Source organism: Mastigoproctus giganteus, chromosome 4, assembly GCF_048544385.1.
Source record: "Mastigoproctus giganteus isolate SK-2022 chromosome 4, ASM4854438v1, whole genome shotgun sequence".
Taxonomy (NCBI): Eukaryota; Metazoa; Arthropoda; class Arachnida; order Uropygi; family Thelyphonidae; genus Mastigoproctus; species Mastigoproctus giganteus.
Genome location: NC_143578.1, coordinates 102,710,583 through 102,737,459, shown reverse-complemented (window position 1 = coordinate 102,737,459; position 26,877 = coordinate 102,710,583). Strand labels below are relative to the sequence as shown.

General features: G+C 37.4%; 1 protein-coding gene across 1 annotated transcript in view; it reads right to left on the bottom strand.

Annotated features, from left to right (window-relative positions):
* Positions 1 to 25,212, bottom strand: part of LOC150086956 (protein TRIR) — a 103,205-nt gene extending 77,993 nt beyond the window's left edge. Inside the window, exon 1 of the mRNA XM_090371708.1 lies at positions 24,889 to 25,212. Within this exon, the coding sequence (XP_090227834.1) occupies positions 24,889 to 25,155 (267 nt within the window). The 5' untranslated portion in view covers positions 25,156 to 25,212. The remainder of the gene's footprint in view (positions 1 to 24,888) is intronic.
* Positions 25,213 to 26,877: the final 1,665 nt, after the last annotated feature.

The following is a 26,877-nucleotide window of genomic DNA, read 5'->3' as shown; positions in this document are numbered from 1 at the left end:
AGATGGTCCCTGCTCAACCAGCTTCAATTTTGTTGAAACTTAAGTGTAGATGTTTAAACAAGTTTCCAAAGAAGCTGTGCAAAAATTCAGTTCAAAATACAGTATGCTCGAGGCACCAGCACCTTTTTTTTTTTTTGTGGAGGTCACTTGTGTTATACGGAGCAAATCACAAAATATTTTCAAAGTTTTAAGTGTTACTGTTGCACAACAATGAGAGTTAGTGCTCTGAAACTTGGTATACCTAGTTAACGTTTGGCAGAGAATGCAAAACTTTTGGTGTCCAGGCTCAAAAACCTTCACATTTTTTACAATGCAGTCTAAAACTGGCAACAAAAATTTGTCACAACAAATTTAAGCAATACTTTTGAAAGCCATAACTTTGAAATAAAAACCTTTGGTACCTTCTTCTTTGGGCATTCCATTTAACATCTGCATGAATTCAGCCTAACTAAATATGAGCTCTTATACTTGTTTGCTGGCTGAGATATTTTCCTTCAAAGATAGACTCAAAATTTGAAAGTGAAAATTTGACCTATCTTTAGGGGCAAATATCTTAATGTGGGGCACCTTCAAATCTCTCGTTTTTGCCACCATTGGAAAGAGCAGGTTTTAAGCAACAAGAATCATGGTTTTGTGTCTTGCTATTTAAGGCCTAAAACATGGCCTTAAACATTTTATATTTTCCACATAATATTTGCATACTTATTTGATGGTGAGAAGTTTCACATCTCAATAAGGACAAAACTATTGCATTTACAAGAGTGAAATTTTCTGCAATTATTCTGCCCTCTGGTTTAAGGAGAAATGATATACAGTTGTGCCCCCTTATCTGCTGATTCAGTTCCCCACAGTTAATCACAGAAAAAAAAAACAAAAAAAAACTGAAAATACTTAACACGCACTACTCGCGTGTCCAGTACGATGCTTCCTTTTATTTTTTATGATGTTGATTTTAAATCGAACCATTATAATGGTTCTTTAAAGATTTAACAGAAGCACCGTTTTTAAACTTTTGAATAATTTCAATTTTTTTTAATTGAAAGCACACTCTTGTGTTTGCCCAAAGTTTTCATAATTTCTAAACAAACAAACGGAAAAAAAAAAAAAAAAAAGTTACTATATATAAAAAAAAATTACGACATCCCTGACATAAATAAACTAAATTTGTCCCTTTGTGGTGCGACGGAACACAGCAATTGACGCAAAGCATTAAATTGAACTAAACATTTGGTTGCTTTCCCCCCCTCTTTTGTTTTGAGCAGTAGGTGTGAAGACAGTGGGGGTTGTAAGATAATAGGTACACTAGACAAGACTTATCTAGACAAGACTGCAGCAATAATTCAAACACAGCATGGGTTTGTTAAGGGAAAGTCTTGTCTGACAAATGTGATTGGTTATTATGATGTGGTCACAAAGGAACTGGATGCAAAAAATAATTTTGATATCATATACTTGGATTTCAGGAAAGCTTTTGACACTGTTGCGCATGGAAGACTGCTGTACAAATTGGAGCAGAATGGTATTAAGGGTAAGTTGCTACAATGGATAAAAGGATGGTTAAGTGGGAGAAGACAGAGGGTGGTAATCAATGGGTACTGCTCTTCGTGGACTAATGTTATTAGTGGAGTCCCACAGGGTTCGGTGTTGGGTCCACTGTTGTTTTGTGTATTTATCAATGATATTGATGAAGGTATATTAGGCTTAATGTCGAAGTTTGCAGATGACACAAAGGTTGGCAGGGTTGTTAATGACAGTAATGGCAGTGTGCTACTGCAACAGGATCTAGATAATTTGGGCAGATGGGCTAAGAAGTGGCAACTGAAGTTCAACCTTGACAAATGCAAAGTACTGCATATGGGTAGAAGTAACCCCAGAGAAATGTACCAACTGTGTGGTACGTTTCTCTGGGGTTACTCAACGTACCAACCACCTTCACTTAAGGTGGTAGAAAATGAAAAAGACCTGGGAGTAATTGTGCAGTCAGATATGAAGTTTTCTGAGCAATGCAGACAGGCTGCTAGGGCAGGTCATGGGGTTTTGTCAATGATATATAGGAATTTTGCTAGCAGGGAAAAGGAGGTGATTGTCCCTCTGTATAAGGCAATGGTCAGGCCACGCCTTGAGTACTGCGTACAGGTCTGGAGGCCTCATTTTAGGAAGGATGTAGATTTGCTTGAGCGTGTACAGAGAAGAGCAACACGATTGGTGAGGGGAATGAAGGGATTCTCTTACCAAGAGAGGCTTAAGTTCTGCAAATTGCAGTGGCTGGAGACTAGGCACCTGCACGGTGATCTGATTGAGGTCTATAAGGCCTTGAATGGGTTGAGCACGCTGAATTCTGATGGGATCCTTCCACTTGTTGAGATTACGAACCTACGGGGACATAAGTTCAAATTAAGAAAGGACAGATGTAGAATAGATGTGCGGAAATTTGCCTTTAGCCAGCGGGTGGTTAATTGCTGGAACAAACTTCCATCTGTCGTTGTGGAAGTTGATAGGTTAAATAAATTTGGAGGGAATGGTGTGATTTTTTTTTTTTTTGGCTGATGCTGCATAAGCTCCTACACTTGCTTTCTTGCATCATGTGCCACTACTACTACTACTACTAATCTCCCAATGACGACTTATAACACTGGTTCTTGTTGCTTATTTATGACTTGCAAAATATCTGTTTATACCTATTCTAGTTATTACTTGAATTTTATGATTTCTGGTTGATTTTTGTTTTTAAATTTGGAGTCTTGAAATGTCCCGGTTAATTTAATTCTGGTAAATCGAGAGTCTCCTGTACTTTATTATATGTATGTATGTACAAGAAAATCATGTTATATATGGGGTCAGCAGGTGTTTGCTTATATCCGTGGTTTCAGCCATCTACAGTAGGTCTGGGAATGTATCCCCTGTGGATACAGGGGATTTCACAAAAAGATCTGTATTTTATACAATGGGGGTGCAAATGCAAAGTTCCCAAGCCTGAAAAGTGGTCTTTATTTAGGATTCCAAACATAAAGATGTCTATTGGTTTCTAAGCTTGAAAGAAGTTATAACTGCAATAAAATTTATTTAAAACATAATACAATTTGAAATAAGCAAGTGAGTGTGAAGATATTGAATCACTGCTTCGTAATGGACTGGAATTTTTCATTGACGGTTGCTATTACTACTTCAGGCAAGCTATATTGTTGTCCTATTGTTGTTGTTTTTGGATCTGGAAGATTGGCAATAATTTGTTGTTCGGGAATCCAGCAGACATCTTGTCTAGTAGGCCAGTGAAATTAGTGAGCTGCTCCATGAGGATGCATGAAATTTACCAATACATCATGTTCTTCAAACAAATTTCACAAATATTTCCAATCCACCAATTATTGTCATAAATACAGGAAATGTATTGGCCAGGATGTAAATTAACAATTGGCACGTATTGAATATTAGTTTCACTAGTCTAATCTACACGAGCTACAAATGATGATGGTGTGTCATTTGATACTCTGCAAACATGAATCTGTCTTGCATCAATAGGAATGAAGTGATGATTTTCTCTTGTTCCAGCAATAGTATGACAGTCTATGAATCTTTTCTCTTGAAATGGCCTTACTTGCTCAATTTCCTCTTTAGAAACAAAACAGAATTTTATTCCAGTCACATGCTTGTCACAAAATTCAAACATGTTTCTTGGTGTCAGGATTTGGTTTTCAATTGGGCGTTGGAGACTTTCACTGCTGCCAATCGTTTTATTGTTCCACCAATTGCATCATATGGTGACTTGCCATGGCTATTGCCAAAGAAATTCCATTCAGCACTGATATCAAAATCATTCTGATGATGACACAAGTTAATAAAATTCTTGTATTGAACTGCAGAACCTTCACTGAAGTAGTAAATGTGCCTGATTTCTGTCAAGAAACTCTTCAAATATTCAATTAAGTTGGTTAGAAAAACATGCACAGCAATTTTGTAATGTCGAAGGCAGTCACTGATTATGGAGAAACTTATATTCTGAAGTTCAACATCCATGTAATAAATGACAAATGGATGCAATGTAGCCTGGCTATTCTCCCAGTGGAACACTTGAACAGCATCTTGCACAACAAATGAATAATTTTCTGCAAAATCTATCAAGATGACGAATTCTCCTGTCATTAAGCTTTTTCCTTTGTTGACTTCAAATGACAGCTTTGATGTTTAGCAATGTAGTGATGACAGCAAAGGTGAAATATCTTTGTACTCAACTCTTCAATAAAATCTTCTGTTGTTAATTGCTTTGTGTCCAGTGTATCTCTGTCAGTGTGTATCCATCACTTGAATTTAATAATATCTTCTGGTTCACTGTTTTTAAAAATATTCTCTAGAAATTTTTTTTAAATTCATCTATTCCTGGACATTTTTCACACCAATTAAGCATACAATCTTTTAACTCCAAATCACAGACTGTTTTACCAATGAGAACCTTGTAATCACATTTAACAGGACTTGCCGCTAGCATTAACTTGACATTCTGATGGATTGTGCGCACACATACAGCATGAGTTCCTGGTGCACCGTGACACACCACTTGGGTCAAAGTTCACAAAATTTAGAAAATCCAACGTCAGATCCATTTCTATCTTGATAAGTTATAAACATTTCCTTCAAGTTGCTGAGTAGTAATAGCTTTTGCATTTGCATTTTTATTCCATCTGCTTTTCTAATGGAAATGTAATCTTTCTTTTCAAGGCATAGCGGACTAAATTCATCATCTTCAAAATTTCCATCACTTTTTGCTTTACTTGCTCAGAAAGCTTTTTCCTAGGTATGACCATGATTCCTTCTTCTGCTTTTAAGTTTTTTAGCTTTTCTTGGCCATTCTTTCTGAGACACTCAACTCTCCCATTGTTTTCTTTATGGACCAACTAACTGGAGCTAGTGTTAATATTTTAAGTATTTCTGAATGACTTGATACCATCAATTTTTCTTTCAATTCTTTCAGCAGCTCATTGTAATCTAAGCAATTTCCACACTGATGACTTGCACTTGGCTGCATGATGTCATTTCAATCCAAGCCACCAATAGATGGAATTTTACTGGCAATTACAACTTGTACTTGACTTACCTTCCTTTTAGCATAGCCTTGTGAGTCTCTCTTAGCCATTTGCTGAAATTTCATAGGAGAAATACCAATAGCCATTAAACTTGTATTCAAGCTTTTAATCACATGCATTTTGTCATCATGGTCTGATCAAGATGAAGCTGATGTCGCTGTTGCTGCTTTTCAGCATGATGGGCACAGCTTCTGGCCTGGTTTTATGTCTACCTTTGTTAGATCTTTCAGGTAGTCTGCCATTGACAAATCAATTGGTTGTAAACTTTTTTTTCACCATACGATTTTTCTTCTAGAAAGGATTGCAACATGAACGCTGCAAAAATTCAAATTTTGTCAAAAGCAAAGCTGTAGACAAATTGTCTTTTTCATCCAGTTTTAATCCACAACAATTTATCAGCTGTTGTTCTTCAAATTCAAATTCTTTAAATAATTTTAACCGTTTTGCGTGTATAGGATAGCACATGACATTTAGAATTATCCATATGACTGACGGTGTATATATGAGTCCAGCTTATCTCCAGCAAAAATCTTCTGATTCCATGGCTTTCATGCTGACTAATAAGTGGATGTTTCTGTAAGTAATGAAAACTTAATTAACTTTACTACAGTCAAACAATAAAAAATAGAGCAACAAAATAAACAAACTGTTCATCATGAAGATAAACCGCATTAATAACAGCATGGTTCAAACATCAGCCTTTTTTTGTAGTAATCTAGAATATTCCAGAGTTCTAGAATGTTCTGAAATTCTAGAATATACTCTATTTCTAGATTATTCTAAACATTAGGCAGGATTAAGGAAGTGTTCTGCAACAAAAAAGATCTCACAAAATAACAATACAGCACATAAAACTACTTTATGTTTAGGCTAAATTTTAAGGCCTAAGTGCAAAGCACAAAGCAGATAAACCATGATCTTGTAACTGAAACTCTGCTCTTTCCAGGGGTGGAAAAAACAAGAGAATTGACAGTGTCCTACATTAAAATATTTGCCTCTTAACATAGGTCAAATCTGACTTCCAAATTTTGAGTCAATCTTTGAAGGAAAATATCTCAGCCAGAAAACAAGTATAAGAGCAGATATTTAGTTAGGCTGAATTCATGCAGCTGGTAAGTGGAATGTCCAAAGAAGAAGGTACCAAAGGTTTTTATTTCAAAGTTATGACCTTCAAAATTCTTGCTTAAATTTGTTGCCAGTTTTAGACAGCACTGTAAAAAGGTTTTTGAAGGTTTTTGAGCCAGGACACCAAAGGTTTTGCATTCTCTGCCAAAAGTTAATTAGGTATACAAAGTTTCAGAGCACTACCTCTCAATGTTGTGCAACAGTAACACAAGTGACCCCCGCAAAAAAAAAAAAAAAAAAAGTGTTGGTGCCTTAAGCATACTATATTTTGAACTGAAATTTTGCACAGCTTCTTGGGAAACTTTTTAAACATCCACGCCAAGTTTCAACAAAATTGAAGATGGTCAAGCAGGAACCCCTAGGCCACTTGACATGGAATGACCCAATGACTAGCTGGCTAAAAGAAAACTTCCTACAATCTAATCTAAATCTCAAGCCCTGTAATTTAAATATAACTATACCCCTAGTTCTGGAATTCTTTAGAACAGTGAAAATCCCACCTTTATTCATTTTGCTAATCCCTCTCAGGACCTTATAAACCTCAATAATATAGGGAGGGTACTCAGAGCAAAACAGCCAAATGGATATTCAATGAAAATCAAAGAGCTTCTACAGGAGCAGTGGACAACAGGAGATGGAAGGCAATGAACGCCTTGACCAAAAGGCGCTCGAGGAGTTCAGGGGTAACCTGTGGAGCAGTAAAGTTAGCCATAACGACTGTACCCCTTGGACAGATCTAGAACCAAAGGAAACCAAAGATGTATAAGAGATGACAGAATGGGAGATTCGGGAGGAAAAAGTACAACAGTCGATCAGGAATTTCCACAAGTGGCAAATCCCAGAAATAGATAACATCTGCAACTAATGGTATGAGAAGTTCAGCTGCACACAAAGGCACATAGTGGAGCAGTTCACCCAGATAATAAGGTACCCTGACACAATCCCAGAGTCTCTGACTAAAGGAATCACCTACCTGAAGACTAAGGACAAAGACACCACAAACCTGGTCGAGTACAGACCAATCACTTGCCTCCAAACAACGTACAGACTGCTTGGAGAGCCACAACTTCATGGCCAAGCACCAGAAGGAATGTAAGCAGATGAGCAAAGGATCCAAGGAGCAACTGACCAATGATGCTGCAGTTATAGAGCAAGCCTACAAGAAGCAATGCAATGTACACAGGGTGGCAACTGGAAAATGAGACTGATGTTATGAGACAAGTGCTTGTGCTGCCATCTACTAGCAGCAAACATGAAATGAAAGAGCGATTGTTCTGCGAGCACTGCAGTCAAGGTCAGTGAAAATTTCTGCCATTTCAGAATGTAGTGAGCTTAACTGTATGTTTCTCTTATGTCTGTGTTGTGGAGGAACAACGGAACAAAAAAGCAAAAATCAAGTTTGTGTTCGACCGGACAAAAGTACCACAAAAACATTTCAAATGATGACATGTAAATTAAGCTATCCAACTTCTGCGTGATTTGAATTCCTTTCTGTTAATATATTTTTTTGAATAATATCTTTATAATGGAAAGGTATGTGATCTATTTTCTCATATATTAAAGTTCTCTTTCTAAGAATTTGATTTATATTAATTTATACATACAAGTTGAAGGGAAACAAAAACAAGTTATGAGCAATATAATTGATTGCAAAATGCAGATTAACAAAAAATGTTATCTGACATTAGCTATCAAGAGAACTTCTAATACTCATTGGTTTGATATTTACTAATTATCCAGAGGTTTATTACGATATACTTTCTGCATTAATATGAAAATGGGAAATTTACACTGGAAATTTTAGCACAGTAGCATGGCCAGAGGGGTTTAGGAGGTTCAACCCACTCCCACATGGAACTTAAGTTTAAATACAGGATGGTTATAATTAAAATATCACTTCAGCAGAATTTGTGTTCAACTAGGTAAAAGTGCCATGGAAACATTTTGATGGAAACATATGTAGAAAGCTATTAATGGTTGAAAGATGAAATTTAGAGTGGACACCATCCAAAGCATAAAGAAATAGAAAGTACAAAAAAAAAAAAAAAAAGTTCCAAACATGTCACCAGGAAAAGTATGACTGGGCAACTGGTAGAGTACTGTCTGGGTACGAAGACACATGTTCACCCATCTGTGTCCATTATATACTGGAAGTACAGTATGACACAGTCAACTGTTGCTGAAAGAATATCACGAGGAACATTAGTAACATGCCTTGCGATGCTTTCCTTCAAATTGGAGATCAGATGTGTCCTTGATACCCTAGTGACCCCTCTATGGGGTTGGCAGTTATGTACCCAGTTTTCCCAAGTGTGTCACCACCTTTTCTTCACTCTTCTATATACAGTACTATCTTAACTTCCTTTTTAAAACTACTCACTGAGCCATTGCAGGAATTCAAGGATGAAGTGAATGCTGCTACATCCTCTATTATATTCTCCTTTGTTTATAAGCCAATTTAACCTGTATATTCGCTAAGACTGCTGCCCTGCCCATACCAAAAACCTTTACACAAATATACTACTAACTACAGTAGCAGATTAAGGTCGGTTGAGGCCCCGGGTGCAGAAGAAAATATTTTGCCCCTTAAAAAAAAGAGAGAGACAGGGAAAATAAAAATACATGTTAACCATTTTTTTAAATAAATAAAAAATATTATGTACTATTAATGTTTTATTTCCAATAAAATTTGAATATAATATATGTATAATATAATTAATAACAGCATAATAATAATCACAAAGTTTTGAACTAATAGTTGAACATATTAGTTCAACTAATTTGTTGGGGTTTTGCGCATAAAGTTGGGGTTTTGCGTGGGCCCTTAAGAAGTCGGGGCCTGGGGCGCGTGCCCGCCGTTAAATCCACCTCTGACTAACTACATATTTTTTTTTACTAAAAATTTAATGCCAGGACATGCTTATGCTCCCATAGCATGTCTCTTTAGAATTTTTCCATCACTTTTTAACCACCTTTAGCACAGTTTGTAGTATCAGGGTATGTCTGCCAGCAGTAAAAGCAGATGATGTTGTCTTTTAAGGAAACAAAAGGTGATATTGTTGTACACATTGATACTAATGACATTAGAAGTGAGAGATCTGAAGACTTATTTAACAAGTACAAGACAATGTTAACAAAAGTCGCAGGTTAGGACTGAATTTTAAAGTGACTGCAATTCTGCCCAGACATGACAGGAGAGAGTATATGTTGAGAGCCTTATCAATCAATTCGGCCATGGAGAGAATGTGCAGGGCTCACGGGATAGAATTTTTCACAGAGTGGTCTGTGCTTGTTAACAGGAGAGACTGTTTTTACAGGAATGGAATACACTTGAATAGAATGGGTGCAAGAATATTTGCTGATGCTATTATTATTATTATTATTAGCTGTATGGTGCAAAGAACCCTGAAGCTTCTTTGCATCAGCCAAAAAAAATTCCCGAGTTACCCTAAGGGATGAGAGAGAGAGTGTGTCAGAAATAGAAGGGAATCACCAAGAAAGAGAAGAATGATGATATCCAGCTCAAGATCCTCGGTGTGCCAAGCCCATACTCAGCAGATGTGAGCCCCTGGGGTTAAAAGGTAAACTGCAGCCATTATCAACCAACTGAAGGTTAGAAGTCTTCTTAATGATTCATGTTGAGGGAAATGGACCATAATCTGACACGCTGGTCCAGTGCGGGTTGGCAGATCAACCAAGTTTAGCAGTCAGGGGCTTGAACCCCGGTCTACTCAAAGACCATGTGCTACAGCACTCCCACTCCTGACCACTCAGCTACTGAGGCCATCATCAAGGCAGTGATAGGTGGGTTGAGAAACTGCTAGCTTTGGGGATACACAAACTAATAGTTTAACTAGAGCCACAGGTAGAGGCGAAAGTAAAGTGATTCTTGCATTGCTACTATTGGTAGATGCAGCAGCTTGGAAAGCAAGGTGTTTAGGATTTCAGGCACTGCTGTGGGTCATCATGGAACAAATGAATATGGGCTGTGTTAGGATAACCAAGAGTAAGAACACGTGCATCTATACTTGCATGTGCACTAATTCTAGGAGCATTATAAATAAATTTGATGAATTTGAAGTACTGATTAAGCCTTAGAATGCACAGATGGTCAGAATATTAGAGACGTGGTGTCACTCAGACATACGTGATGCTGAATTTGAATATGGAGAGTACAATGAACTGTGGACCCCCACTTTATGATTGGTTCTTGTACAATCAATTTTGGCTATTTTTGCCCTTCACCTAATATTTTTCACACATATTCCTACCACTATCTTCTGTTTACACTTCTGCCTTTGTTTTTTTTTGCTCTTTTTCAGCTTTATAAAATAAAAAAAAAAAAAAAAAAAGAAAAATATATATATGAGCTGTTCAGAGGTAAAGTGGCATAAGTCAAGAAAAATCGATTTTTGACTTATACCATATTTTGATACTACTAGGTGAAATGTGTTCACAGGCAAAGTGGTATAAGTCTAACTTTTACATTGACCGCGTGGCAGTGGCACATGTCAAAGAGCCTGATCAGAATCACAGATCGTCATCAGAGGTACAGTGCTATAAGTCAGTGTTAGCTGTCAAGACACGTGTGTGATTACAGATTGTGTTCCACGAACAAACTTAGTTTGAATGTCTTTTATTGACATTTCTTGAAGAATTATGGCTGGTGAAGAAGAAATATTACATGTACAAGGTAAGTACATTATAATAAGCTTAAGACTGTTTTTATTTCATAACCTATAAAAACATGTTTGCTGGTCGGAATTAGTATCCTGAAAACTATATTAACTACATGAAGTTGACATTACATGAAATTTAAAGTTGTTGTTTGTTTTCACATGTAGACAATGATAAAGAAAGCCTTGACAGTGGTACTTCACAATTGAAAAAAAAAAACAAAGAAACGTAGAAGAGATCCTGAGAGTCATAAATCTACAGAAAGAAAAAAGAAGAGAAATATGGGTGAAGAGTATGTCACCAGAAATAACAGAACTGTGAAGGGTAAGGTTTTTACCAACAAAGGCTATGGCTGTCAACAAAAATGCCTACAAAAAATAACGTTTGATGATAGGCAACGAAGTTTTAATAACTTTTGGCAGACTGGCAATTATTCTAGACAGAACGCTTACTTAAGTGGACTAGCCCAGCAAATGCAAGTTAGAAGTCATCATCCTAGATCCAGAGAGAAGGGGGCTAAGCAAGTTTCTTACAAATATAATTTGAATATTAAAAACAAGACCATACAAGTTTGTAAGTCATTCTTCTTAGACACATTTTAATTATCCTACGGACGTTTGGCCCGTTTGTTAAAAAAAGAGGAAGAGGGTAAGGAACCTGGTGAATATTTAAGGGGCAAAGCAAAGGCCCACCTTCTGATAAAATTTCAGAAGCCTTGAAAGAAACAGTTAGAGAACACAGCTGAAAATTTCCAACTTATGTTAGCCACTACACTAGACACAACAACCCAAATAGAAAATATCTGAGTGCAAACTTAAGCATAAAAAAAATGTACGAACTGTTTGTTTTGGAGTGTAAAGACAGGCAACAAGTAAAAGAACATGTTTATAGGCATATATTCAACTATGAGTTTAATTTATCTTTTATTGCTCCTAAGAAGGATATGTGTCAAATGTGTAGGCAACTTCAAGCACATCATGAATTGCATTCATGCAAAGCAGACAAAGCACGTGAAATGTTGAAGGCTACTAATGATTGCAAGAATGATAACAATATCTTAGCTTTTACATTTGATCTTGAAAAGGCACTGGCCTTTCCTAAGTTATCCACTTCAGTTGCCTATTACAAGAGAAATATGTACTCGTATAATCTTGGTTGTCACAATTTACATAATGGGGAGGGCCACATGTATGTATGGGATGAGACCACAGGCAAAAAAGGAAGCCAAGAAATTGCAGCCTGTCTTGTGAAGCACATCTAATTTGGCAATGGAAAAGATCAGTGCATCATGTTTTGACTCATGTACAGGACAAAATCGGAACTGGAAATTGACACAGCCTATTACACAGTAGATAACCCCACCAAGATTCTAGACCACCTATTTATGGTAAGTGGTCATTCTTTTTTGCCAAATGATCGAGATTTTGCTATTATTGAATCCTCATCAAAGCCCAAGATGATTTTCACTGCAGCAGATTGGTATGAAACAATAAAAGGTGCCAAGAAGAAACATCCATTTCATGTACATAAAATGGGTAGGACAGATTTTCTATCCACTGAGCCATTATTAAACCATGTAGTCAAAAAGAAAATTAGCACCCAAAACGACAATGTCAACTGGTTAAAATTTCAATGGATCAGGCTTGCTTACAAAAAACACTCCTTATGTTACCCAGTATAAAGAAACTTTACATGAAATTGGATTCAAAACTATCAACATTGAACCATCTCTTTCATATTGTAGAGGTAGACCCCCCCCCCAAAAAGTGAGAGAAGCTTGGGAGAAGTGGAACAGCCAATATTATACATGGAACTAATTCCTGTATCAGTTGAAAAGAAACAGGATATGCTGAGTCTACTTCGGTACATCCACCAATCCACCACGTTTTCTGCAATTCGGTTACTGCTAATGACGCTACTGCTGGTGCAAGATAAGATGAAGCAATACCAGATAATGATGATGAAGCAGAAGAACAAGAGGGTGAGAGGAAGTGAACATTTTTCATGGTTTAACTTTTAACTTTTTTTTAACATGGTTTAAAAAGACTGAAAGACAAGTTTTTATGTATTTATACCTGTTTCTGGCTAAAAAAATTAATAAAACATTTATGTATACTAAAAATGTATTATATTTTGAATATAAAACCATCCTTATTTGAGTTTTTTTAATACAAGTTTCATTTTTCATAAGCTGAAATGCAAAACTCTTTCTCCTGTGAAATTAAGAGAAAGTGACTTATACCACTTTACCTCTGAACAGCTCACACACATATAAGACATGCTAAGATGCTCAAGATTATTTTCGGTATGATGCCAACACTGCTGAGAGGGGCACAAAGTGCATTTTGCATCTAAGTGTGAATCTTATTTAATGCAGCTTCTGTGAAGTGCTCCAGTGAGTACTTTAATTTTTAAAATATTATTTATAAACATGTTTCCAATTTGGAAAAAAAAATAATAAAATAACGATAAAATAAAAAATGGCTTTAAATTAATTTTTTCAATTTTAATCCAAACGTGGGCACACGTGAAAGTGCTCCCTTGTTCTATTTTGTTTTTAAAATCAGCAAAAATAATTCAAAATACGATACAATATAGTTAAATTTTTCATGTCACCCTGTATTTTAAATCTATTATGAAAAATCCATTTTTTAAAATTTCTTAAAAATTGGAAACATTTAATTTTTTTTTTTTTTTTTTGAAATGAACTAGTATAAATATAAATAATGGCATACAATAAAGATATACCTGCTCTTGTACTTTTTTTTTGTCATGCCCACTAGAAGTTAATATAAAGGTGATTATTAATAATGCCATTCTATCCCTATCCCCAGCCACTTCCTGGATACCGTTAAGTAGACATAATTTGGCCTTGGCAGCCTTTGTGTGGTTAGCCACAACAACAACCAATCTGGATATGCTACTGATTTTTAATATAACTGAAATTTTCTAATATACTGGTATTTTTTGGTATCAGTAAAATTCAGTTCATTAATGACACAAAAAAAAAACCCAAACTTAGTTTCGATTTACACTTTAGGTATGACAGCGCTAAAATTAAGTTGTTGGGTTTAACAACTGTTCAATTATGAGGATATTATTTAAATGTTTTCAACTATCAACACAAAACATAGCAAAAGGCAGCCACCACAAAATAGAGCTAATGACCAAGCATGCATTAAATGTTCCTAGTTTTCTACTGCATAATTTTGTGATTGGACTATGCTACAAAAGAACTGCCCTTCCCCCTACATCAGAAGCAATACATGAGTTCTACTATCAGACTTTAAATGAGTGTGGATAATTATGTGTTATAGGTTTTTCATTCTCATTCACTAGGTTCTTTAAAAGTACCCACCATTTGTAGTGCACCACACGTCTTGATTGTAAACAACTCTGGAGAAATTAAGTAACTAAATCTGTTAAAATGCACACAATATGCTATTACACGTTTATGTTCCTCCCCAACAATGATTAATACTAGTGTTACTTTTTTTTTTTGTAAACACGTCTATGCTATTCGCATCCTTATCTCCCTGATCAATACTCCTACAGGTTAATTTATCATGATAAAGAAGAAAAGATGGGGAGAAGAAAAGAAGAGGGAAAAAAAAAAAAAAAAAAAAAGAGGGAAATGAGGAGGAAAGAAAATGGAAAAAATGAAAGAGTTGGGGGATGGAATTAACCAGGAAGAATTAGGCAGAGTGTGACTGTGAATAGTGGCCAAATTATAGGGTATATGGCAGCACTTGGTTTTTCGTCTAATTTTGATTCTCCTTTAGGTACTCTATATTTTATTTATTATTTATTAAAAGTTTGTCACCGTTGTTGTGGTAGGATTTTAGGTGCATCAGCAGCTTAGACTATATTGTGCTGGTGTACACTGAAAGGACAGAATTCGTGGGATACCTGGTTACCGGGCAACGCGATACTGTCACCCCCTCTTGTTAGTGGACAAAGCAGCAACTTGGCAGGTATATAGGTTCACTGCATTCAGGTAGATGGTAATTCGATGTCAGTATCGATAAACGTCATGAGTTAACCAACTTTGAAAGAAGGTGATAGTGGGTACCCAGTGCATGGGGCACTCTATTGTGGAGGTGGTACAGAAACTGCATTATCCCTTTTCAACAGTATCGGGAATATGCCATTTCCAAAATAATATCTCATTGTGGACAGAGGTATGAGCGGAGAAAGGTTGTAGATGAATGTGGCCGTCGACGTCTGTCTTGCATTGTTTCAGTCAACCGGAGCAGGAATCCCCACTGACTTCAACGAGGGAGGTGCCAGAAACGTCTCCACCAAGACCATCAGGCGATCATTAGCTGCAATAGGTTATGGGAGCTGCTGACGCACCAGAGTCCCACTGCTAACACCACGACACAGGACCCTATGCCTGACCTGGGAAAAATAACATTGGTACTGGACCTTGGATGATTGGAGACAGGTCTCCTGGTCAGATGAGTCCTGTTTTCAGTTATTTTGAGCAGATGGGAGGGTGCATATCTGGCGGAAACTGCATGAAGCTATGCATTCGTCATGTAAACAAGGAACTGTTCAGGCAGGTGGACTGTCGGTAATGGTCTGGGCATGTTCAACTGGCACACGTTGGGACCTCTGGTACGTCTAGATGCATCTCCGAATGGTCCAAGTTACGTGTCCATCCTTGCACAAAAAAATTGCTTTGTGGTCATCGTGCACCCACAGGGCAATGGACTCTTTCAGCAGGACAATGCACCTTCCCACAGAGCCATGGTGACTAGAACATGGTTCAAAGAGAATTCCACAGATTTTACCACTGTGGAATGGCCTCCCTGTTCACCAGCCAAGAACCCTATGGTGCATCTTTGGGCTGTGGAAAGGTCCGTTCGAGCTTTGAATCCTCCACCCAGGAATGCGATGGAATTATGGACAGCAGTGCAGCAAGCATGGATGGAAATACCTGTGGAATGCTTTTGTGAACTAGTGAACTCAATGCCTCACCGTGTGACTGCCCTTATCCAGGCGAAAGATGGGCCTACACGTTACTAGGTAGGTAACTCGTGATTTCTGTCTATTCGGTGTATATCACGTGTATTCACAGGCTGATATTAATGTTGTACGAGCTGAAAAGCATGGAATAAATAATGGGAACCCAACTCTCTCCATTAGAGATACAGCCTTAACTGAAGAGGATGTTGGAAATTTCTCAAGCCAGATGGCAATCAAACCCAGACCTCTCCAAACGAATGGCAAGTGGCGAGACCACTATATTGTCATATAGGACAATTTTTCATTTATCCACTAGTAGTCAAATAAACCTTTTGGTCGATACCACATTAATTAACCCTTTTGACATACGTACATATTTAAAAGCTCTTTTAAAAATTCTCACTTTTCTCAAAGGAATTACTAATGTTATCATTACAGTCAGTTACCACCAGTTAAATCCTAATAAATTGCAATGTGAGGTCTGATCAAAAAGTTATAACACCTTTTTAACGGCACAAAAGGTGATATAGTTGTACACGTTGGCACTAATGATATTAAGAGTAGGAGACTGGCGGAATTACTTAACAAGTACAGGTCACTGTTGAAAAAAGGCCGTGAATTAGGGTTGAATTTGAAAGTGTCTGCAATTCTGCCCAGACACGATAGGAGGGAATATATGATGAGAGCCCTGTCGATCAATTCGGCCCTGGAAGGATTGTGCAAGGCTCAAGGGGTAGAATTTTTTCCAGCCTGGTATGTACTTGTTAACAAGACAGACTGCTTCTACAGGGATGGGATACACTTAAATAGAAAGGATGGAAGAATGTTTGCTGATGCTATCGAGGCAGTATTAGGTGGGTCGGAAAACTGCTAGATTGGGGGGATACAAGGACTAATAGATTAACAGTAGCCACTGGCAGAGGTGAAAGTGATTCTTGCACTGCTTCTATTGAAATGAGCAGCAGCTTGGAAAATAAGATGCAGGATATTTCAGAGACTGCTGGGAGTCATTGGGGTACAAGTAAACACATGGGTTGTGTTAGGGTAGCTAAGAAAAAGAACAAGTGCATGTATACTTGTGGCGTGTACACCAATGATAGGAGTTTGGTAAATAAATTTGATGAATTTGAGGTATTGCTCAAAGCATCAAAGGCGGATATTGTTGGGATATCAGAGACGTGGTGTCACACAGATATAAGTAATGCAGAACTGGAATTTGGGGAGTACAACATCTACAGAAAGGAAAAACAGGATAGGAAGGGAGGAGGTGTTATGCTATTAGTTAAGAAACACATAAAATCCAAGGAAGTGAAGCCAGTCGACATTGCTGGACAGTGCAGTGTCGAGTCAGTTTGGTGTGACATAAGCACTGGGAGATCAAAATCGAGAGTAGGAGTGTGCTTTAGGCCTAATGACTCTGATGAGTATAATAAGAAACTGTACAGGGAAATAGAGTGGGCCAGTATATCAGAGAGTCTTATAATGGGGGATTTTAATTTCCCAGATATTGACTGGAATTTGTGGGTTGGTCACTCACACACTAGCAAGGCTTTTGTGGATTTATTGGATGATTGTGTTCTTAATCAGCATGTTCGTGAGACAACTAGAGGGAGCAATACTCTTGATTTGATTATCAGTAGTGATTCTTCATGCATTAAGAATCTGAAGATACAGGAACCACTAGGTGGAAGTGATCACAGTGTGCTGAAGTGGGATTTACTCAAGGAGGTAACTACCATCAGGGGTAAAGGGAAGGGTTATTGCTTTCGTAAAGGCAACTATGATGGTCTGAGACAGTATTTAAATTCTATACAGTGGGACCAACTGATGATGTTACCAACAGAAAATTGAAAATGGGAAGCATTCAAAGAACTTATCTTGGAAGCTACTAGGCTTTACATACCAACTAAGAAATATTGTTCAAGGTTCAGGCCTAAATGGATGTCAGATGAACTAATCAGACATATGGCAGAGAAGAAAAATGCATGGGATACATATAAATTAACATGTGACACAGAAGCCTATGATAGATACAAGTTGATCTGTAACCAAGTTACAAAGGAGGTTAGGCAGGCGAAGGCAGATTACGAGAAATCTTTGGTGGAATCAAGGGATGCAAAGAAAAACAGCAAGGAGTTCTTTACTTATGTAAACTCTAGAAGGAAGGGGATGAATCAGATTGGTCCACTTGATATCAATGGTTCAACTGTTCATGATCCTGCTCAGGTAGCTAACAAACTAAATCAATATTTTGCATCTACATTCACACATGAGGAGTTATTCAGCAAGGGGAATGCCATAGATGAAGTACACACTGGCAGTGAGCTAGATGATCTTGTAATAACTGAGGGTAAAGTGGAGGAGAAATTGTTAAAGATAAATACAAGAAAGGCACCTGGGGTGGATGGGATCTATCCAGTTATATTAAAGGAGGCAGCAAAGGAAGTAAGCAATCTGTTAGCCATAATTATGAGAGCTTCCTTGGACTCAGGGGAGGTACCCACAGACTGGAGATGTGCAAATGTAACCCCAATTCACAAAGGAGGATCAAAGGCTGACACAAGTAATTATAGACCTGTGGGTTTAACTTCTGTTCCAGGAAAATTAATGGAAGCACTGCAGAATCATCTTGACAAGAATTCAGTTATAGCTCAGACACAGCATGGTTTTGTTAAGGGAAGGTCTTGCCTGACCAATTTGATTGGATACTATGATGTAGTCACAATAGAATTGGATGCAGGGAATAACTTTAATATTATATATTTGGATCTTAGAAAGGCTTTTGATACTGTTGCACATGCAAGACTGCTGCACAAATTGGAGCAGTGTGGCATTGGTGGCAAATTGTTGCTATGGATAAAGGGATGGTTGAGTGGCAGAAGACAGAGAGTGGTAATTAATGGACACTGCTCATCGTGGACTAATGTTATTAGTGGATCCCTCAGGGTTCAGTGTTGGGTCCATTGCTGTTTTCTGTATTTATAACTAATATTGATGATGGTATATCAAGCTTAATGTCCAAGTTTGCAGACGATACAAAGGTTGGCAGGGTTGTTAAGGATGCTACTGACGATATGCTGCTGCTGCAACAGGATCTGGAAAGGTTGAGCAAATGGGCTGAGAGGTGGCAAATGAAGTTTAACATTGACAAATGTAAAGTACTACATATGGGAAACAGCAACCCCAGAGCAACGTATCAACTCTGTGGTACTACACTGACAGTGGTAGAGAATGAAAAGGACCTGGGGGTAATTGTGCAGGCAGATATGAAGTTCTCTGACAGTGCAGACGGGCTGCAAGAGTAGCTCATGGTGTCTTATCAATGATATACAGGAATTTTTCTAGCAGGGATAGGGAGGTGATTATTTCCTTGTATAAGGCAATGGTCAGGCCGCACCTTGAGTACTGTATACAGGTCTGGAGGCCTTATTTCAAGAAGGATGTAGAGCTGCTGGAACAAGTACAGAGAAGGGCAACAAGGTTAGTGAACGGAACGAAGGGTTGCTCTTATGAAGAAAGGCTTAAGTTTTGGAAATTACAGTGTCTGGAGACTAGGCTCCGGCAAGGTGATCTGATAGAGGTGTACAAAGCCTTGAATGGTTTGAGCATGCTCAATGCTGATGGGATACTGCCTGTTGCTTAGAATAATCACCTGAGAGGGCATAAATTCAAATTGAGGAAAGACAGATGTAGGATAGATGTGTGGAAATTTGCCTTTAGCCAGCGGGTAGTTGGTTGGTGGAACACACTTCCATCCCTTGTTGTGGAAGTTGATAGCCTAAATAAATTTAAGGCTCAGCTGGACAGGTATTTCGAACAAACGGAGGGGTGAAGTGGAAGGATTTTTTTTTTTTTTGGCTGATGCTGCATAAGCTTGCTTTCTTGCATCACATGCCTCTACTAATGCTAACACTAATTTTCTCAAAAAAATAAAAAAAAAATAAATAAGGGTAAACCACATTTTCATAAGTGTCCTGCTTCAAAGTAGCTTCTCAATAATTATATGAATATGTTTAAATATTTCTTCCACTCCTGGAAGTATTCAACTAAGCCAGTTACATTCTGGTGGATAGTTGAAATGTCATCAAATCTTCATCCTTTCAGCTTCATTTTGAGTTTAGGGGGGAAAAAAAAAACCTTTTCATAATAATTATGGTTTACCATCTGACCATTTCAAATGAATTCATAATGAACAGTACTCTGAATTTTAGGGAAAAAAAAAAAAAAAAAAATACAAGTAAAAACATTACTTTCACATTTGACCAAACCAGTTGTGCTTTTTTTTTTGGACAGGGTGAGTGTCACAATTTACTAAGGGATGACCATGGCTGGAATTTTGTTTCAAAGTCAGAGCCATATAACCATGTTTAATCAATAACAATGCAATTGATGAAATTAGGGTCCATTTTGACATATCTTTTCAGTACCTTGCACAATTCTTGTGGAAAACTTTTTCCATCATTCAAAAATCTTGTTAGAAATTCTACCAACACTCAACACATGGCAAGGTTTCTGGTCAAAAAATCACCTGGTATGATAAAAAACTGAGTACCGGGTGGTTATTCACCAATCAGAATGATTTTTACACATACTTTAGCAACCATTTGATCACTGTTTTAATTGAAGCTGAATACTGACCCGAATGCTTGTTATCTTCAACAGATCCTGGACAGCTCTGGAAGTGTTTCATTCACCAATAAACAATGGCCTTATTTAAATAAGCATTAACATTGCATGTGCAATTCATCATTTTAATAATGATATAGGATGGTGTTTTCCAAACTTCATAACTGGGGACCAATTAATATGTAGTTTGTGATCATTTTTTTCATTATCTTTTTCATGGCCCAAAAATCTAAAAGCATATAAAAAGAATAAAATAAGAGATAAATTTTCACTCTTTATTTAGCAATGTCATTTAATATTTGTTCATTTTATAGCTTTTGAAAAACTAAGAGAACTAATGTGACTCATGATATTGTTTTAACATCACACGGCTACATTATGTTAAGGGCAAAAACACAATTCTATCCATTTATATCTTGGTTCAGAAACGAGTACAGAAATAGACTGAATTCATCCATCCATTTCTATTTTGGTTTTTGAAGAAAACTACAGTGGGAAACTAATTTTGCATTCTTATAAGGCATGACTTGTCTCATTCATAAATGTTGCATGATAATAATATAATTATGCAATTAGTTGTATTTTCTCAGGACTGCTATTCCCCCCCTTGCCTCCCCCAAGGACGGGTACCAGTCTATAGAGCACACTTTGGGAAATGATGAAATAGAGCAACCAGGGGTAAAGTACTATGGTAAACTCATACACAGGATCCCATTAAGTTTAAGCTTGGCTGTGCTGTTGATAACTGGAATAAAGTGGTGGACATGACAGTCTAGGACTGTCACGTGGCCTTGCATTTTTTTGTGTTTGGCCTTCACAAATACTAATTCATGTGATTATAAAGCATGATAAGTCTGCAATAATGCATTAGTTATTTCTCATTACTATGAGGTTGTTACAAAACACGTGATTGTAGAGAACAATTCTAACGTCATATACTAAGATTTCAGTAAAGCCTTTGAAACTATATACCAAATTTAAAGGTAGTTGTATTCAGTACCTGATGGTGGAAAGGACATGTTAAGAACAGATATAGTTGTATGGACAAGTGTTTTTTTTTTTTTTTTTTTGGTTGATGCTGAAGTCACGTGGCCTTGCATTTTTTTGTGTTTGGTCTTCACAAATACTAATTCATGTGATTATAAAGCATGATAAGTCTGCAAGTGCTAATGTCCAAATGGCAATAATTACAACAGCAAGTCTGCACAAAAAACTGAGGAGCATGGATATGGTAGTAAACTAAGATAATCGAAATGAGAGTAGCCTTAGATTTCAGAGAAACCTGCAGTGATGTGCACATGTAACTACACTGGCAAGAAAAATAATGGAATCAGTAGTTCAATAATCCAAGGGCATCTTCACAGGTGTAGAGCCATAGGGTAATCCGAGCATGAAATTGGTGAGGGAGATCATGCCTCACCAATCTCATTACACACTAAGAGTTTGTTACAAAAGAAATGAATGTAAAGGATAATTCTAACTTAGCTGATATGCATTTTCTGGAGTGATCAGACACAGTAGCATAGCTACCCTTTTTTGGGCCCGGAGGCAAAGAACATGTTCGGGCCCCTAATTAATTAATGAAAATTGCAAAGAGGAGACAGCCAAAGTTGCCGGGACCAGAGGTAATTGCCTTGCTTGCCTACATGGTAGCTACACCACTGATCGGACAACTAAACGTGAAACTATGTGACTTGCTATTTGTGTCATCAAGGAGGGGAGGAGGTGCTTAGTTTTGATTGGTAGGTTGATATTTTTTGTCAGTTTTTTGTTTTGTTTTCAGACTTATTTGCTGTTTTATGTGTTTCTTGTTTGCTGTTAATGCTCGTGAAATCGCCTAGTAATGTATGGCTACAAGTATGAATTTGATAGCTTTGGAATACAAATGTTTTCAGTATGCTCAAAAAAAATTCCAGGACTCACTAGATAAGTTTTCTTTGTTTTCAAGTTTTTTTTTTTTGGCGATTTGATTTTTTTCACTCATACAATAAGTTGTTGGTATCAGGTTCTCTTTATAGCAGTGGGAGTGTGGGGGCAGCAGCCCCAGGAAAAGAAAAATCATAATTTCTGTTGACATGCATGAGCAATTCTCTTTGTTAGTGATCATGAAATCATCTAATAATATACGGGCAAGAAGAATCAGTGGTTGTATGTGGTGTTAATTTTTGTTAGTTGTTTAAAAAAAATGCCATTCTGCATTTCTATTTCTTAATTTCGGCTCCAACATGTTATGTCATGGGATATCCTCTAGAAAGATTGATTGTGTGTGGGATGTGGATTGTTTCTGCCAATCAATCTTGGCATCACTCCGACACAACACAAACAGCAAGTCACGTAGTTTCATGTTTAGTCATCCGATCACACCAGTAAATACAAATTTACCTACTAACTTCATATACTTAGATTACAGTAATGCCTGTGATACTGTAAACTGGATGTACAAATGTTGTGCAAGTGGAGAAATAATGCATTAGTTATTTCTCATTACTATGAGGTTGTTACAAAACACGTGATTTTAGAGAACAATTCTAATGCCATATACCGAGATTTCAGTAAAGCCTTTGAAACTATATACCAAAAATACAACTGTTGTATAATTGAAGCAATTTGGCATTAGGGGCAGGCTACACTACTTTGGATAATGGGGATGATTAAGTGGTAGGCAAGGCAGTAGTTATTATTATTATTATTAGCTATATGGTGCATATTATTATTAGCTATATATTATTATTATTAGCTATATGGTGCAAGGAAGCCTGAGGCTTATGCTGCACCAGGCAAAAAAAAAAAAAAATCCCGAGTTACCCCGAGAGAGAGAGAGTCAAAAGTAGAAGGGAATCACCAAGAAAGAGAAGAATAAAAGGCTACTGCTCTTCATGGACACATATGACCACAAGATGGGTTTGTTCTAGAATTTTGCGAAGGGAACCAAAATTTGTATTTTAGTTAAAGCAGTATTAAGTCAACATTATTAACTGCAGTATTAATAATGTGACCAGGGGAAAATAAAATTTCATTTCTAATCCTTTAAAAACTTATTACATTTGATCTGTAAAGAACTGTTAACAAACATCTGGTATTATTATTATTAGCCATATGGTGCAAGAAAGCTTGCGGCCCATGCTGCACTAGCCGAAAAAAAAAATTTCTGAATTACCCCGAGAGAGAGAGAGAGAAGGGAATCAACAAGAAAGAGAAGAATAGTGATATCTAGTTCAGGATCCTGGGTGTGTAAAGCCCATACTCACCAGGGTCCTGAGCTGGAAATCATTCTTCTTTTTCTTGGTGATTCCCTTCTACTTCTGACTCTTGGTTTTCTCTCCCTATCTCTCAGAGTCACTCAGAATTTTTTTTTGGCTGGAACAGCAAAGGTCTCACTCAGGCTTCCTTGCACTATATGGAAAATAATAATAGTACTCAAATGTTGAGTGAATATTCAGTGATTGCCATTCAGTAATCATGCCCAAGGTCATCCTTAGCTAATTTGGTTTTTTTTTTTTTTTTTGGTAGTTGTTGGCGCATAGGCTTCTGTGGCCATAATGCACCTCCCAAGGTTTTTGCAGTACGTTGATCCAAGCCCGAGGCGGGAATCGAACCCGCGACCTTTGGGTTGCCAGGCAGGCACTTTACCCACCTGGCTAGCCCGGTCGGCCCAGCTAATTTGGTAAAAATTTAGTTATGGGTGCACCTTTTGTTACTGATCAGTAGTTTTAAACCAACACTGAGGAGAGAAACTCGTTTCCCAATTTTAAACCAGCACTGAGGGAGGGAAGGGACTCGTTTTCTGATTTTAAACCATTGCTGAGGGGAAGAAACTCGTTTCTTCTTCTCCTCCCAGTCTAGTGTACACCTAGTGTACACCATTTGTCTCCATGTAGTGGGCGTGGTTGTAGAACGAAGTAATTGTACGGTTGAGTTCTGTGATTGGGTGATTACTGTGAAGACATTTTCTTTCTGATTGCTTTGTGTCGTGGATGTGGGGGGGGGAGGGTGCTTAGCTTAGGTAGGGCGTTTATCCTCACCCATCCCGTTGTTTTAAAATCGGAAAACGAATTCCCGATTTAAAAACGGCGGCAAGTGGGAGGGATTACACCCTAATCATATCAACTTAGGAAGGCAGTAGGGGAAAGCAGTGAGTGGCGCCTGCCAATCACTGTTTTGTTCCTGTCCGTTTGTCGAAATATGGACTAGTACCCAAGATCTGGAGTTTTACCTAAAATTCTATTTTATTTTCGCGCCACTAGAAAAAATGCCACCGGGCAATTTCCCCGTTCACCAGTGTTTTAAAATGGCCTTTATCACCTATTCAGAAAACTATTGAATATCTCACTGATACCAAAGCATACCACTTCAAGTTTAGTTTTAACTTAATTAGTTACAGAAGTCACAGTTCTAACTCTAAAGAGCTTACAATATTTGGCAATGGTGATCGTCCAGCTTGATCCTCGGCCGCCGCCTTAAAACTGTCACCGTCTGAGCTGGCCGACACATCTGTTTTCGCATCTTGCATTTTCTTTTTAAAAAGTTCTAGAAAACTGCCATCGTTTGCAAATGTATTAAATCCTTTAGACACCGCAGAGTCATTACTAACATTATCAAAATTGTTGAAACTGGTATTACTATTGCTGTCTATATCTTCACAAGAAATGTCACTAAACGATTCTGGACTGTCCGCCATTTTGATATTTGTTAGCAATCGAGAATAGCAACTTCTCCCACCCTTGTTCACTATAGAAACAGCTTCCGCAACTGAAGTATGCCGTCTGCTGGTAAAAAATTATATTAAAATTTTTTCAAATTAAAAAATCAATTAAGAAAATTACAATTACTACCATAAAGAGCCCATAAGCAGCGCGATGACAAACAAAATAATAATAATAATAATAATAATAATAATAATAAATAAATAAATAAATAAAAATAAAAAAATAAAGAAAAAAAAAGAAAACAAAACCTATTATACTATCAAGAATAAAGATATTGTTAGGTTTCCTATAAATATTAATTACCGTTAAGAACAAAATATTGAGAATAATAATTTTCACGAAACTAATTCTCTTAAAATTAGGATTACCAGATGTCCCTGGTTTAAGCAGCCAGCAGTAATTAAATTACTGAGACAGGTACTATCCCAAAAAATTATTTGTACCTGAAATATCCGGATGGCTGACTCCAAAAATGGAAACTCATCATTTATTTAATATGAAATACTCTTTTCCGGTAAATATTCAGTAAATGACAAAACGAGAGATATCGCAATGGTTAATGATGACTTGTCCCATTGCTTTACATAATTATGGCAGAATTAATGTTAATATACTGTAAGTGGCGAAAGTAGAGTTTGACAAATGTAGTTTCGAAAAGCAGAACACGCTACCTTCACAACTTTGCCTTAATATTTCACCTGTTTTTGAACTTCATTGTCAATTAAATTGTACTTTTAACTATACATATAACGACTTGGGTTACGTAACATAAATAATTAGTAAAAAATAAATAATTAATACTTAACTTGAAACGGAAGTTATATAAAGGGATTTCGTAGATAACACTCGATACTGAAACATAAATATAGCGTTATAACTGTGTTGGGATATAAGTTTAGGGTTTTAATTTTGTACTGAAATTGAAATTTTATTGAAATTAAATCGAAATCATGACTCTGACCAGAGCAGCAAAGCAAAAGGCTCAAGATAATGGGAGTGCGGTGGCTCAGGGGAGAACTAAGGGGGGCAGACACATCACGCACACACACAAAGACATCCCCCATGCAAGGAGTGTAAGGAAATCAGGCGAAAACTCAGCATTGTTATGGGCCTATATGAAAGCTTGAAGGACAGGGTGGATGCCCTCGAAGGATTAAAAGTGAGGGCCCATCAAGCTCTCAGCTGCCCACACCAATGCCAGAGCTTGCACTTGGTCATCGCGCAACACAGCGGGAGCCCCCAAGGCAGAATGCGCTGGTCCCAAAGGAACTAGTAGTTGTTGGTGACTCTATTGTCAGGGAAACGGGAAACATGCTTTGTAAAAGGATAGGTGGAACAGGACCAGGGTATGTCTGCCAGGGGCAACGGTTGATGACATTTTAAAGCGGATATCATCTTTTAAGAGCACAAAAGGTGATATAGTTGTACACGTTGGCACTAATGATATTAAGAGTAGGAGACCGGCAGAATCACTTAACAAGTTCAGGTCACTGTTGAAAAAAAGCCGTGAAATAGGGTTGAATTTGAAAGTGTCTGCAATTCTGCCCAGACACGATAGGAGGGAGTATATGATGAGAGCCCTGTCGATCAATTCGGTCCTGGAAGGATTGTGCAAGGCTCAAGGGGTAGAATTTTTTTCAGCCTGGTCTGTACTTGTTAACAGGAGAGACTGCTTCCACAGGGATGGGATACAC